At 46.7% G+C, this 14,931-nt stretch overlaps 1 protein-coding gene across 4 annotated transcripts in view; it reads left to right on the forward strand.

The window, feature by feature from the left end:
- LOC120912085 (alpha/beta hydrolase domain-containing protein 17A) overlaps nt 1-14,931 on the forward strand; it is a 119,446-nt gene that overhangs the window by 50,275 nt on the left and 54,240 nt on the right. For all 4 annotated transcript variants that reach the window (XM_040322575.1, XM_040322576.1, XM_040322577.1 and 1 more), the window contains exon 3: nt 335-529. In XM_040322575.1, the coding sequence (XP_040178509.1) occupies nt 335-529 (195 nt within the window). The remainder of the gene's footprint in view (nt 1-334; nt 530-14,931) is intronic.

Below are 14,931 nucleotides of genomic sequence, written 5' to 3' on the forward strand. Positions count from 1 at the left end.
AACAAAAATAAAAATGTGTAAATGAAATCTAATGTAGCCACTACAATAAATGACTGGTAAGCTGCAGTACTATTTTATCTTGTCCTTGGCTTTAGCAAGGCAGTTTAACTTGCCTCAAGTTGCTGTATTTTTACCTTATCTGATATAATCTTTGCCTATGAAGCATTGTTATAGTTAATGACAATTTATTGTAACCCCGTCTCACCTGGCTTTTGCTTATCTCTTTCAATTAAGGCAAACTGACACTGACAATTATTTCGCTGCTAAAAGCAATATATGTGTTTTTGGATTTAGGTATAGTTAACTATTACTTCCTTTTTACTTCTTTCTGCAGGTTCACCCTCCTATTCTCTCATGGCAATGCTGTGGATCTGGGCCAGATGAGCAGCTTTTACTTGGGTCTAGGAACACGTATCAATTGTAACATCTTCTCATACGATTATTCTGGGTACGGGGCTAGCTCAGGGCGTCCATCTGAAAAAAACCTATATGCAGACATTGATGCCGCTTGGCAAGCTTTACGTACAAGGTGAGTTATTGGCATATTTAGATAATTTTTGTGTAGGTTTACTACTATTCTCTTCTTTTTTAGTATATTGTTGCTTAATTTAGATGAACTAAAGATTCATACAAACATTTCTATTAATATTATTAACCAGCATACTTCTTCTTTAACAAATACATTTACTTTTACTAATGGTCAACACACATTTGCCTTTTTTTTTTTCAGTAACCCCTTCCTGATCCTGTAAATGAATGTCCTTCCAGCAAGTTTTGCATTACAGGAGGGCTTTTCATTCCTTGCTGCTGCACAGCTCCACACAATAGAGATCACAGTGATCTCCAGGGTAGAACTGGACAGTGGTATTTGGGGAAAGCCAGTGACTTGATCACTACCCATTTAGGTGATCCATAGTTTTAACCCTTTCATTGCCACTGTTCTGTTACTGCAGGGCAGGGAAAGGTGGTTGAAAAACACAGAGGTATGCCAAGGTTAACCTCTTACATCTGCTGCTTTGTTTCCACTACTGTCAATTTGCGAGGACAGTCATCAACTTTCTGGATAACCATTCAATCCGTTTTTTTTTTTTTTTTTTTTTATTAAGGATCACACTCTATACAGGGTGTTCCCTTCTCACACTTGTTGTAATATTCATTTATTTCACTATAGATCACAATTTTTTGGTTGATATTTTTTGGTTGATACTATTCACCCAATACTTCACTAGCGCCACACTTTATATCATATAAATCTGTTTTTATTTTTTTTGGCATTACTACTAAACCAAACACCTGTCAATATATATATATATTTTTTGGGTTGTACTAGTAAAAAACGAAAGTATTATTAGTAGTAATAACAGGATTTGAGAAGAAACCTCTCCAACAGACAGCAAATTAAACCATATAGTTCTAACCATTCCCTACTATATCCAAAACAGAGTTGGACTTTAACTATTGTTACCATAAAGGAAACCCTTTGTAAGAGAATTGAGAATTCTTTCTTCCATGTTAGTGATGTCCCCTTGTCCTTTGTATTATAATCTTTGAAATATAAACTTTCTTTGTATGAGTGGTCATTATTGTGTTGCTTTGTGACCCTCACTAGCACACTTTTTTGAATAGTGTGGTTGTAGTATCTTTCATACTGTTCTGTTTGAGCCCATCACACCTGGAAAATGGACGTAGAAGGTGTGCGATGCATCAAAAATGAATATGCAGCATCCTTATGTGGCTTTGGTGCCACATTTTCAGTAACAAGTCTTAAGCTACATAGAACCTTATGTAAGAACTGAAATTATTTTCTCACAGCCACCAATTTGATGCTGATTAGGTGAAGATGAGTAACTAGCTTTTAACCACTTGAGACCTCCGGAAGCTTTACCCCCCTTAATGACCAAGCCTATTTTAGCTATTCCTTTAACTGACAATTGCACAGGCATGCAACGCTGTACTCAAATAAAATGTATGTCTTTTTTCCCCCCACAAGTATAGCTTTCTTTTGGTGGTATTTGATAACCTCTCCAGAAAGAAAAGGCGGACAATTTAGAAAAAATAAATAACAATATTTTTTACTTTCTGCTATAGAACCTATCCTATTAAAAAAATGTAATGGCGGTGATCAGTGACTTATAGCAGGGCTGCAATATTATGGCGGACATTCTGACACTAACTGACCATTTTTGTGATTATAAAGGTTCAGTTTTTTTTTTTTTTATATAAAACAAACATGTCATACTAACCTCCTCTGTACAGTTGGTTTTGCACAGAGTGGCCTGATCCTCCTTCTCCTCTAGGGTCCCTCCGCGGTGCTCCTGACTCCTCCTCTTCTCGGGTGTCCTGCCGGAGAAGCGCTCTCCAGCGGGTCACCCGTGCGGGCGCACTCCCATGTCCTGCTGCTGCGTTCGTAGAAACAGACGGCAAGACTTGGCTCCGCCTCCCGGCGCCAACATCATTGGATTTGATTGATAGCAGAGGGCTGCACCTGCTATCAAGGTATCCAATTGGGACACAAGACACCGGCTGGAGCTGGTGTGCTCATTCCCATCATGGGAAACACAGTGCTCAGGTAAGTATAAGGGGGGCAAGGGGTGGCTGCTGAGTGACAGGTTTTTCACCTTAATACATAAAATGCGTTAAGGTGAAAAATGGTGAGGGTTTACAACCACTTTTAAGCCTATTACACAGGGGCTGAATGTAATTTGACCTTTGTGTACTGGAGTCGGTCTGACAGAAGCAGGCCGTTCTGTCAAAGAAGGGGCAAGACCGAAAAAGGTCTGCAGATTGGCTGACTGGAATGTTCTGGTGGGGGGGGGGGGTCAGAACACAATAGTACAGTAGGCGACATAGCTGTACTAACGTCGGGTAGTTAGTACAGCAGCTCCTCCCGAAGTGTCTGTTGTTTTTTTTTTCATTCAGCCCTGCTGGGTTGAATGAAAAAATAAATAAATACTAGTGTGTAATAGGCTTTAGTCTTCCAACATTATTGATGGTTGGTTGGTGTCCTTTAACCCACTTCCTCTAAGTCCAGGCTGTCAGACGTGCGCCTCCCTGTGCTATTGAGTGCAGGAGTAGGGACTGCCCTCCGTTGTCACTAGGGACAGTACTCAAGACATCACTGTGCTTGCCAGAGCACTTTACCTCTTGGTAGCCATTTACCATGTTCCGAGCCCCCTTATGTGATGGTTGATCACATTCATCAACAGGGAGACAGAAGGATGGGTCCAAGTTAGACTTTTAAAGCTTAAATTTGTATGTAAGCAACTATTTAGGTCTTTGGACATTATGGCCGGATTCACGTAGCACTTACGCAGACGTATCTCGAGATACGCGGCGTAAGTGCGTCGTATCAATGCGCCTGATTCTGAAAGCAAGATACGCTTGAAAATAGGCTTCATCCGACCGACGTAAGTTTCCTACGCCGTCGTATCGTGGGCGCATATTTACGCTGGCCGCAAGGGTCGCTCCCATTGATTTTCGATTTGAATATGCAAATGAGTGAGATACGCCGATTCAAGAACGTAGTTGCGCCCGGCGCATTATATACACGGTTTGGGTAAGGCTTACGTCCGGCGTATAGTTATTCCCCATCTATGAGGCGCAACTCAAGCAAAGGTATGGACCAGGGAACAGCCGTCGTATTTTACATAGTAGTACGTGAATAGGGCTGGGCGTAGGTTACGTTCAGGCAGTGATCCGTCGTATCTTAGGGAGTAGTTTCGATGTGATTCTGCGCATGCACACTGGGTTGCGTCCACGCATGCGCCGTACGTTATTCGTATCTTTATGACGCTCGGCCCATCATTTACATGGGGTCACGCCTCATTAGCATGGCTCACGCCCACTGCCACTTACGACGAGTTACGCCGAGGGAACCCAGCGTAGATTAGGGAGCAAGTGCTTTGTGAATACTGTGCTCGCCGATCTGCGCTACGTCGGCGTAGCGTATATTCGATACGCTACGCCGGCATAACTATGCGCCAAGGTATGTGAATCCGGGCCAATGACTGTTTAACATAATGTTTTCACTAAAGGCAAGCTGTACCGTTCTTTCTCTTAGTGTGGTTTGAATTTTGTACGTCATTTGGATTAAGATTACAGCGTTGTCCATGTAGGTATAAATGCAAAGTTCTGGTCATTCAAATGTATAGAAAAATGTAAATTCAATTAAGTTGAATGCGATGTGTACTGCTATCTACACCTTCACCTGGATAATGGCATGTTCACATTTGTGTGCTGTGGCAATGTGTACCAAAACGTGCCTCAACGCACATTACCACAATGCTTATACTGTGCGTTTGGAGTGCTGCATTGCTTTTTGGTGTGTTGGCATGAATGGGCTGCATTAACACAATGCATTACGTGTGTTCATTGATGCACCTCAACGGGACGCTTAAAGGGTCACTAAAGGAATTTTTTTTTTTTTTGCTGAAATGACTGTTTACAGGGTATAAAGACATAAAAGTTAACTGATTCCTTTTAAAAATAGATTAAATTCTATCATATAATGTGCCTCTAGTTTCACTTTCGGTTTTAAACTGGTTTCATGTTTATGTGAAGTAAAGAGACCCACAGAACAAAAACAAACAAATCCAGGGCAGTGTTTTGTTTTTAAAATGAATCTGATTGGTTCTGAGGAGTTTTAGACACACAGCTTAGACCACAGTGAGAAGCTCCCATGAGTTTTTTCATAAGGAGCCAGAAAAGCAGGAAGTGTGGAGATCAGAGCAGAATTACAGCTACTTCAAAGCAAAAACGAACAATGAGGACATGAAACCAGTACTGCAGTAAGGTAAAGGAAGCTATTTAGCTAAAAAAAAAAAATCCTTTAGTGATCCTTTAAGTATGAATGGGACCTGAATAAAATGGTCCTGCCAGCTCCTATTGGAACTAGAGCCCGAAAGCTGTCTCTAACAGCTTGTGACTGTGCTAAGAGTCCGCAGTGTGTACACTCTCAGCATAGAAACCATAGACGCACATGTGTGGTATGTGGATGTATAAGTCCAATCTTTGGTCCAATGCAAATGCGTTACATGGGCAAAAAGAGGTTAAGCCAGTATTGTTTGTGGTCTGCTTATAGTTAAAGTAAAACCAAAGGTAAAGGCAAAACTATTTTTTTTTTATGCCATTTTGGATAGAGTTTGGAAGGTTAAAACCCTTGTGTTTAAAAAAAAATTATATATATTTTGCTGTCCATGTCCTATTGGGGAGATTTATGTTCACTTCCTGTCCCATGTCCAAAACTGCAATTGAGAGGAAATCCCTGCAAATTAAGATAATTCCTTGGGGTCTCATGGGTCACCAGAAATAGTGTCCTCTTTTGGAAATTTCTCCTCTATTGCTGTTCTGGTTGCAGCACAAAATTTGGAATTTTCTTTTTCATTGATAATGGTAAAGAGGACAAATAGAGAGGGGGAATCTCCTAAACGAGGGCAGGGGTAGCATTATTAAGCTAATAAACAAGTATTCTAATCCCTCTCCACTCCAAAACTAAGCAAAAAGGTTTTGCCTTTTAGTTATACTGTAATATTTTCTCCATTACTGGCTTACAATGCTTTGTTTTGCACATCTGCGCTTGGGGGCAACCATATTGGTAGAGGCAGAACTTTTTGTTTTCTCATGTCACAACCTACAGCAAGAACCGTGAGCGGCAGTAGTGAAATTGGACTGTGTGTGTGTGTGTGTGTGTGTGTGTGTGTGTGATATCCTTTTCTAGCTGAGTGCACTGCACACTAGCCAAGTTTGAATGGCCTGTAGCAGCTTCTGCTAAGGAGCAAGGAGAGGACGCATTGTACAGGAGCTATTTTAATGCCCTGGAGTGGTGGCTAGGTTGACTGCAATATAGTGAAATTCAACTCATCCTGCAAATGTCAGGACAAAAAGGTTGGGGGGCAGCGCTTTTTCTGGAGAGGACCCAAAATAGCTTGATCTAGGAGGGCCTTCATCATTTCCAACAGGAGGAGCCATGGTATGTTCTATTCATTAGATGTATTATTGCATAGGGGGGGGGGGTCATGAAAATCTTCCTGAAAGGGATATACATATATATATATATATATATATATATATATATATATATATATATATATATATATATATATATATATATATATATATATATAGTGTAAGGGGTTAGCTCGGTAGCGGGGTGTGTGACCCCTTGGATGGGTTCACCACACACTGAATTTATACAGACTGGCAGTCGGAGACGGTTGAAAACAAAGTTCTTGTTTTTTTTTTCCATCTTGCTGGAAAACAATTGCAAGCATCCACACAACATAAAAAAAATCAAACATGAAATAAACCCTAGCCACTCTGGGCGTCAACCTTCCACACAGGAACCTATCTATGGAGTCTGACTCAGCCTAGCGCTGGGCAGACAGTACTGGTCATACAGCACAAAACAATAGTCTTTTGATTTTTTATCACACAGAAAAATCAATCCTCTCCTCACCTCCTCACAAGACTTTCAGTACTGCTCTCCTTCCTCACAAAGCTTCAGGATGCAGCAAATTAGTGGTAATTCTCTGGGCTACTTATAGAGGCCTTAATTGCCTCATTCTGAACAGCTGAAGTTTATTTTTTTCATTGAACAAGAGGTTTTTATTGAGTAAAAAAAAGGTGCATACAGAGTAATGGAACAGTTACATACATTCACACACCAGACAAAAAAAAGGGAAAGAAAAAAAAAAAGGGGAAATAAGATGGGGGATTCCAGGGCATCAGTCAGTACATTTACAGTGGACACAGCATGTAGTGAGTAAACTTAGAGCTCAAATGGGGCCATGTGCATATAAGATTATGGGTGGACCCAAAGGCGTATCACACAAGGGTTCTGTAAACCAATGACCCAGGACCATTCCAGTACTAACAACAAGTCTCTGCCTCCCTCAGCCAGCGGTCCCAAATTTTATCATATTTGGACGGACATCCTCTGTTGACATTAGGGTTGTCCCGATACCGATACTAGTATCGGTATCGGGACCGATTCCGAGTTTTTTCGGCGGTAGTCAGACGCCGATACCCCGCCCCGATACACAAATAGAATACTTAACCCCCCCGCGCCGCGCCGCCGCCGACCGCCTCCACCGGAGCCGCAATTCGCCGCTGCGATCCGCCGCCGTTACGCCGCTGACTGTGTAATACGGGCGGGAACATTACAGCTTTGAATAGCTGTAATGATTTGCGCCACGCATAGACACTCCCCCTTGCTCGGGTGAACTGTCCAATCCCGAGCGAGGGGGAGTGTCTATACACGCAGCGTGGCGCCAATCAAAAGCTATTCAAAGCTGTAATGTTCCTGGCCGGCCGTAGTACACAGTCGGCGGTAGCAGGTAAGCGGGCCATGGCTGCATATGGGGGGAGACACACACGGCTGGATGGGGGGAGACACACACGGCTGGATGGGGGGAGACACACACGGCTGGATGGGGGGAGACACACACGGCTGGATGGGGGGAGACACACACGGCTGGATGGGGGGAGACACGGCTGGATGGGGGGTGACACACACGGCTGGATGGGGGGAGACACGGCTGCATGGGGGGTGACACACACGGCTGGATGGGGGGAGACACACACGGCTGGATGGGGGGAGACACACACGGCTGGATGGGGGGAGACACACACGGCTGGATGGGGGGAGACACACACGGCTGGATGGGGGGAGACACACACGGCTGGATGGGGGGTGACACACACGGCTGGATGGGGGGAGACACACACGGCTGGATGGGGGGTGACACACACGGCTGGATGGGGGGAGACACGGCTGCATGGGGGGTGACACACACGGCTGGATGGGGGGAGACACGGCTGCATGGGGGGTGACACACACGGCTGGATGGGGGGAGACACACACGGCTGGATGGGGGGAGACACACACGGCTGGATGGGGGGAGACACACACGGCTGGATGGGGGGAGACACGGCTGCATGGGGGGTGACACACACGGCTGGATGGGGGGAGACACGGCTGCATGGGGGGTGACACACACGGCTGGATGGGGGGAGACACGGCTGCATGGGGGGTGACACACACGGCTGGATGGGGGGAGACACACACGGCTGGATGGGGGGAGACACACACGGCTGGATGGGGGGAGACACACACGGCTGGATGGGGGGAGACACACACGGCTGGATGGGGGGAGACACGGCTGCATGGGGGGTGACACACACGGCTGGATGGGGGGAGACACGGCTGCATGGGGGGTGACACACACGGCTGGATGGGGGGAGACACGGCTGCATGGGGGGTGACAATGGCTGCATGGGGGGTGACAATGGCTGCATGGGGGGTGACAATGGCTGCATGGGGGGTGACAATGGCTGCATGGGGGGATACATTGGCTGCATGGGGGGTGACAATGGCTGCATGGGGGGTGACAATGGCTGCATGGGGGGTGACAATGGCTGCATGGGGGTATACATTGCTGGATGGGGGGTGACAATGGCTGGATGGGGGGATACATTGCTGCATGGGGGGAGACAATGGCTGGATGGGGGGATACATGGCTGCATGGGGGGAGACAATGGCTGGATGGGGGGAGACAATGGCTGGATGGGGGGACACATGGCTGCATCTGTGGGGGGACATCGCTGCATTTGGGGACACATTTTTAAAAAAGTATCGGTATTCGGTATCGGCGACTACTTGAAAAAAAGTATCGGTACTCGTACTCGGTCCTAAAAAAGTGGTATCGGGACAACCCTAGTTGACATATATACATTTTTTAAGAGGCAAGGTCCCATTTACTTCCGCCCTCCATTCCAAGAAGCTAGGAGGTACAGACCGCATCCATTTCCTGGCAATAACCTTTCTAACTGAGAAGAGAGTTTCGTGTAGGAATATTGTGGTATATTTGTCAATGTTCTCAGGAAATACTCCAAGAATACATTGTTTTGGGTCAAGTGCTATGGGAGAGCCCATTACATCATGTAGAAACTTTATAATTTGTCTCCAAAGGTCTTGAATCTTCAGACAAGACCAGAGGAGATGAAAGAACGTTCCCGTTTCCTGGCCATACATCGGACACAGAGTGGATTGGTCACGCTTATATCTGGCCACTCGGATGGGGGTTAGGTATGCTCTGTGAGTTATATAAATCTGGGAAAGTCGATCTGAGAGTCTGGGGGATACCAGCTTGCATGTCTCTAACGCCTCTTCCCACTCCTCATCCTCCAGGGGTCCCACCTCCCTCTCCCAGCGGGGTTTCAAGTTAAATGCTAGCTTGGTGGCAGCAGGGGCAACATACAGTAGAATTCAGATATTAGACCCCGTGGGTCAGTACTTTTAGCTATCGACATAACTGGGTGCGGTGTAGGCTGTGGGGGAGCATGCGGAAATTGTGTCAGCGCTGCATGTCTTACCTGCAGAAACCTGAATAGCATGTGATTACCTAATGAGAATTCCTCTTTGAGCGTTTGGTAGGTTTTGAGGTGCCCCCCTGAGTATAGATGGTGCAGGTAGAAGACACCCTGTGAGGCCCAAAGCTCAGATCCCTGAACGAGAAGGAACTCAGGTAAGTCCCTGTTGTGCCACAGGGGTGTGTAGTCTGTGAACTGAGGTATTCCCAACCTGAGAGAAGCAATGTCCCAAATGCGTCTATACTGGAACAGCAGGGACTTCATATCTACACACGACTCTGTACTCCTGGAGCCTGCCGATACAGCATAGAGAGAATCTCCAGTGCAACGGGCCCCCGAGGACAAAGCAGAAGCCGAAAACGTGCACTGTCTGTCTTATCAATATGAAACATTTGGGATAACTGAGATGCAATGTAATAAAGGTTAAAACTGGTAATGCTGTACCCCCCAGATCAGATGGATTTTTGAGTATGTGCCAGGCAAGCTTGTGCCTACCAGAGCCCCAGACAAATGGCTTGAGGAGGGCCTCCAATGACTTAAAGTATTTAAGGGGCAAGTATACCGGGGAGTGCCACAGAGCATATAAGATCTTGGGAAGAAGGATCATCTTGATGAGGTTGATGCGACCCCACACACCTAGAGGGAGACGCGCCCAAACCCTTATTTTGGTTCTGACTAGAGAGAACAATGGTTCTATATTGAGGGCAATGTAATCAGCCGGGCTTCTAGATACCTGTAGTCCTAAGTACCGAATATTGTCTACTCTCTGGAGGGGGAGGTCCTTCTGGGACTCCGGTTGCGGGAAACTATCAACTGGGAGAATCTGTGACTTCCCCCAGTTGATCCTGAGCCCTGAGAAATTTCCAAACCGTTCAATCGTTTGAAGTGCAGTATTGAGAGAGGGGCCTGAATCAGCAAGGAACAACAGTGTGTCGTCCGCATACATACTAATTTTTTCCATCAGGGCCCCCATCTGTAATCCCTGTATCTCCGAGTTCTTACGGATAGACATGGCCAGTGGCTCTGCAGCCAAGGCATAGAGCAGCGGGGAGAGCGGGCACCCCTGTCTCGTACCTCTACTAAGATCAAACACAGGAGATGGCCAGCCATTCGCCACCACCCTGGCTGTTGGGGACTGATAAAGTAATTTGACCCATTTATGGAATCGATGGCCAATTCCATAGCATTCCAAAACACCTCCATAGATATTTCCATTCCACAGAGTCAAATGCCTTGGCCGTGTCTAGTGTCACCACCACCCGGGACCCAACATTTTCATGAGTGGCCTGAAGGTTCATATATAGTTTACGCAAATTAAATAAGGGGGTTGCGACCGGGCATGAAGCCCGCCTGATCGGTGTGTATTAATGAGAGTATGACCTGATTAAGCCGATTAGCCAAGACCTTAGCCAAAATCTTAACGTCTACTTGGAGGAGAGAAATTGGGCGATAGGATTTCGGGTATCCAGGATCTTTTCCCGGCTTCGGGATGAGGACTATAGTTGCCTCTCTCATGGAGGGAGGGAGTGCAAATGTTTCAAAGATATGATTGTATAGAGTTAATAACTTGGGGATCAGCACCTCGCTATATTGTGAGTAGAATTCAATTGGAAGGCCCTCAGAGCCTGGAGTTTTAGATCTAGCGAACCCGGCAACAGCATTCGCTATCTCCTCCGTGGAGAGGGGAGCCTCCAGGAGCTCCACCTGGGTAGTAGTCAGTTGGGGGAACACAAGATCCTCAAGGAAAGAGTCCATTAGGCTCTCATCCAGTGGACTCCTGGACGTGTATAGGTCAGTAAAGAAATCTCGGAACATGGAGTATACCCTAAGCGGATCCGTAATCTGAAGGTCGTCAGGGCCGCGCAGGGAAATTACCACTGGGGGCCTATCTTCGCTATGAACCAAATATGCCAAAAGCTTACCAGCCTTCTCCCCGTGCTCAAACAGTCTCTGTCGAGTAAAAAACAACTTCTGTTTGGTCTTTGCATATTGGAGTTGAGAGACTACCCTAGTTTGCATCTTAAGGGCACTAGCTCCCTCAGGGGTGGGGTTATTCGCAAATTCTCATTCTGCCTGGGACAACTCAGTCACCGCCTCTTCAAAGGCTCCTGCCGAGTCTGCCTTTATCCTGTTTAAGCGTGAAGTTAGAAACATGCGGGCATGGAGCTTGAAGGACTCCCAGATCGTCGCCACTGGCGCAGATTGATCGTTCTCTCTGAAATATGCCCGCCACTCCGCGAGGAGCTCATCGTCCTCAGGGAGCACCGTAAGCCAGAATGGATTCAAACACCATGCCCGCCGTGGCTTATCCACAGGAACTCCCAGGGTGATCCAGTAGGGGCTGTGATCCGACAGCAGCCTGGGGGAGAAGACAGCCTCCCCCAGCCGTGATGTGAGACCTTGCGAGATAAGGATCATATCTATTCTTGACATGGAATTATGAGCAGGGGAGAAGCAGGAAAATGACTTTTTGTCAGGGTACTTATACCGCCATGTGTCTGTTAGGTGAAAAGAGGTGGCGAGTCGGGAAAACTTAGAGTCTCCCACCATCCCTGAACTGGGACTTGCAAGCTGGAGCCTGTCGAGGGAGGGGTCCATTGTGGTATTAAAATCCCCCAGCCAAACCGCTTGGATCGAGGGACGTTGTGCCATGAATGCAATCCCCTCTAGGACTATAGACATGGAGAAAGGGGGCGGGATATAGAAGGCCAGAATAAGGAAAGGCTCCCCGTATAGTTTGGTAGATAGGAACACAAAACGGCCCTATGGGTCCGTAGAGACCTCACAAAGTTCAAAATGGACTGATTTAGTGACAAGTACAGAGACCCCCCCGTGCGTGGGTCGAGTGGAATGTCCATCCCACCCATGGTCGGCGGAGTGCCATCTGCAACCTTCCCTCTACATGTGTCTCCACCAGTACTACTATATCAGCATGCTGTTTTTTAAGAAAGGCAAAGACTGCTGAGCGCTTCACTTTTTCACGGAGATCCCTGACATTCCAGGTTAGGAACTTCAAGGACGCCATGAAGTTCCGCGTGAAAAATAGTGCGGTCCCTCAGGACAGTCACAATCTGTCCCGTCGTCCCGACCTATAACCAACAGGAATAGCGGGAGTCCGGGAGTCCTGTATAGGACACATAACAGTATGAACATATGCTGTAAAACCCTGTTCCAGAAAATATCTCGTAGATGATTACTCAATGAATAAACTACCCCACCCCGCCCTGCACCTCCCACAACTGATGCAGGCTTCATCCCTGAACAGTTCAAACAGTAGAAAATATAACATTTGTGCTCGGTAGTAGTGCAAAATCAGAACAAATGTAAAGATCACCAAACGGAGCCACCCGGGTAGGTGAAAAGAGCATGTCAAGTCTCGTGACACACCGTCGCAGCGGTGTTCGTTCTGCGGTGGCTCCATACAACATAACCTTTGTCCCTAGAACTAAATGGGGGAAAGTCTCGCTGCACTATGCATGTGTTGGGTAGGACTAGTGCAATCCCGTCACAATATGATTAAAACTTAAGACCCAGGAGGGGTACGGATAACAGAGGGAGGGGAAGGGAAAGAACCCCAATATAATCAGGGGAACTGTGCAAGTAAAAAAAAAGAGAGGAAAAAAAGGAACCCCCCCCAAGTCAGATCCCCCTCCCCCTCCTCCTGAAGTAAAGTTCCGTGTTGACTCTCGGAGGAAAGTAGGCCCATCTCGAACTTCTATGTAGGCAAGCATCATCAAAGGGCTTTACTGTGTAGTGGGTAGGGGGACATAAGACCCAGAGCTAGCCAAAAGGTCAGGTAAAGAAAAAATATAAGGCTCTCTTCCCCATGGCAGGGGCAACGTGGGTGCAGGGTCAGAACTAGTACAGTGTATGGGCAGATCAGCGTTGAAACATATCGTACAGTAGTGGGTAGCTACACACGTGGCAAAGAAGCTAGCCCACTGCATGGGTTTGGGGAGAGGTGACATTAGCTGTACTCACAATAGCGTCAGTCCACATTCTCAGGTATCACGCGACGCTCCAGCCAGGTGATCACTTCCTCGGGGTCTTCAAAGAAATGTGCTCTCCCCTTGTGTTCCACCCTGAGGCGCGCAGGGAAGAGCATGGCATACTTGAGGTGTTGAATGCGAGGCCTGCGCTTAGCTTCCATGAATCCCTGCCGACGGTGCTGTACCTCAGCAGAAAAATCCGGGAATATGGCCACTGTAACATTCCCCAGCGGTATGTTGCCCTTCACTCTAGCCAGTCTCAAGGCTGCATCCCTGTCTTTATAGTTAAGAAGTTTGGCGATAAAGGTGCGTGGAGGTGCTCCCTGTGGCGGTGGTTTGGCAGGCATGCGGTGAGCTCTTTCCACTGTCAGAAGGGGAGAGAAAGCCTCCCTGCCATAGGTATTGACCAGTAGTTGTTCAAGAAATGTAGTAGGGTCTTTACCCTCTGCACCCTCAGGCAGGCCAATGAAGCGTAGATTACATCTCCTTAATCTATTCTCCATGTCATCTTGCTTAGTAAATAGCTGGTGGATCTGGCGCTGCATGCGGTCTGTGCGTTCCTGGAGGGGGGGGGACAGCATCCTCCATAGTACTAATCCTATTCTCCGCGGTTTTAACCCGATCCCGGAGTTTGTGGAAGTCCTGTCTGATCAGTGAGATATCTATCTTAACCTCCTCGATCTGGGCTGTCAGTGAGGTACGGCAGAGAGTAATTGGCTCGAGCAGTCTATCAGTATCCCCCGCCGACCGCTCACCTCCCGCTCTCCCTGAGGCGCCATCTTCTTCCCCGTCCTCCTTGTCCTGGCGATGGTATTGATCCAGCTTCGCCACAGCCGCGGATTTCTGGCCTTTCGGTGGGGACATACCTCTGGGGGTCCCATGCTACTCGAGAGCCAAATCCGGATAGAATAGGTCTGTCAGTTTTAGCAGGATCGCGTTGTTTAAGGAGTAATGGACGGAGCTCCTCGTGAATGCGTGCTACTCCATGCGGTGTCAGGCCACGCCCCTAACAGCTGAAGTTTTTCAACGGCCTTTAGCCTTTCTCTGGCTACGTTTGTAGCCGACGCCCGATAATGATTGGTGTATTGTCCAAACGAGGCAGAAATGTATCTCCCGTCTGTGACAACACCCACAGATTTACCTGACTTCCTGTCACAATATATATATATATATATACACACACAGGTGAAACTCTAAAAATTTGAATATTGTGAAAAAGTTCATTTATTTCACTGATGCAACTTAAAAAGGTAACACTAATATACGAGATAGACTCATTACATGCAAAGCAAGATAGTTCAAGCCGTGATTTGTCATAATTGTGATGATTATGGCTTACAGCTCATGAAAACCCAAATCCACAATCTCAGAAAATTAGAATATTACATGCAATCAATAAAACAAGGAATGTACATAGAACAATATCGGACCTCTGAAAAGTATAAGCATGCATATGTACTCAGTATATGGTTTGGGCCCCTTTTGCAGCAATTACTGCCTCAATGCGGCGTGGCATGAAAGCCATAAGCCTATGGCACTGCTGAGGTGTTATGGAAGACCAGGATGCTTCAAT

Source organism: Rana temporaria, chromosome 1 (genome assembly GCF_905171775.1).
Source record: "Rana temporaria chromosome 1, aRanTem1.1, whole genome shotgun sequence".
NCBI classification, from domain to species: Eukaryota; Metazoa; Chordata; class Amphibia; order Anura; family Ranidae; genus Rana; species Rana temporaria.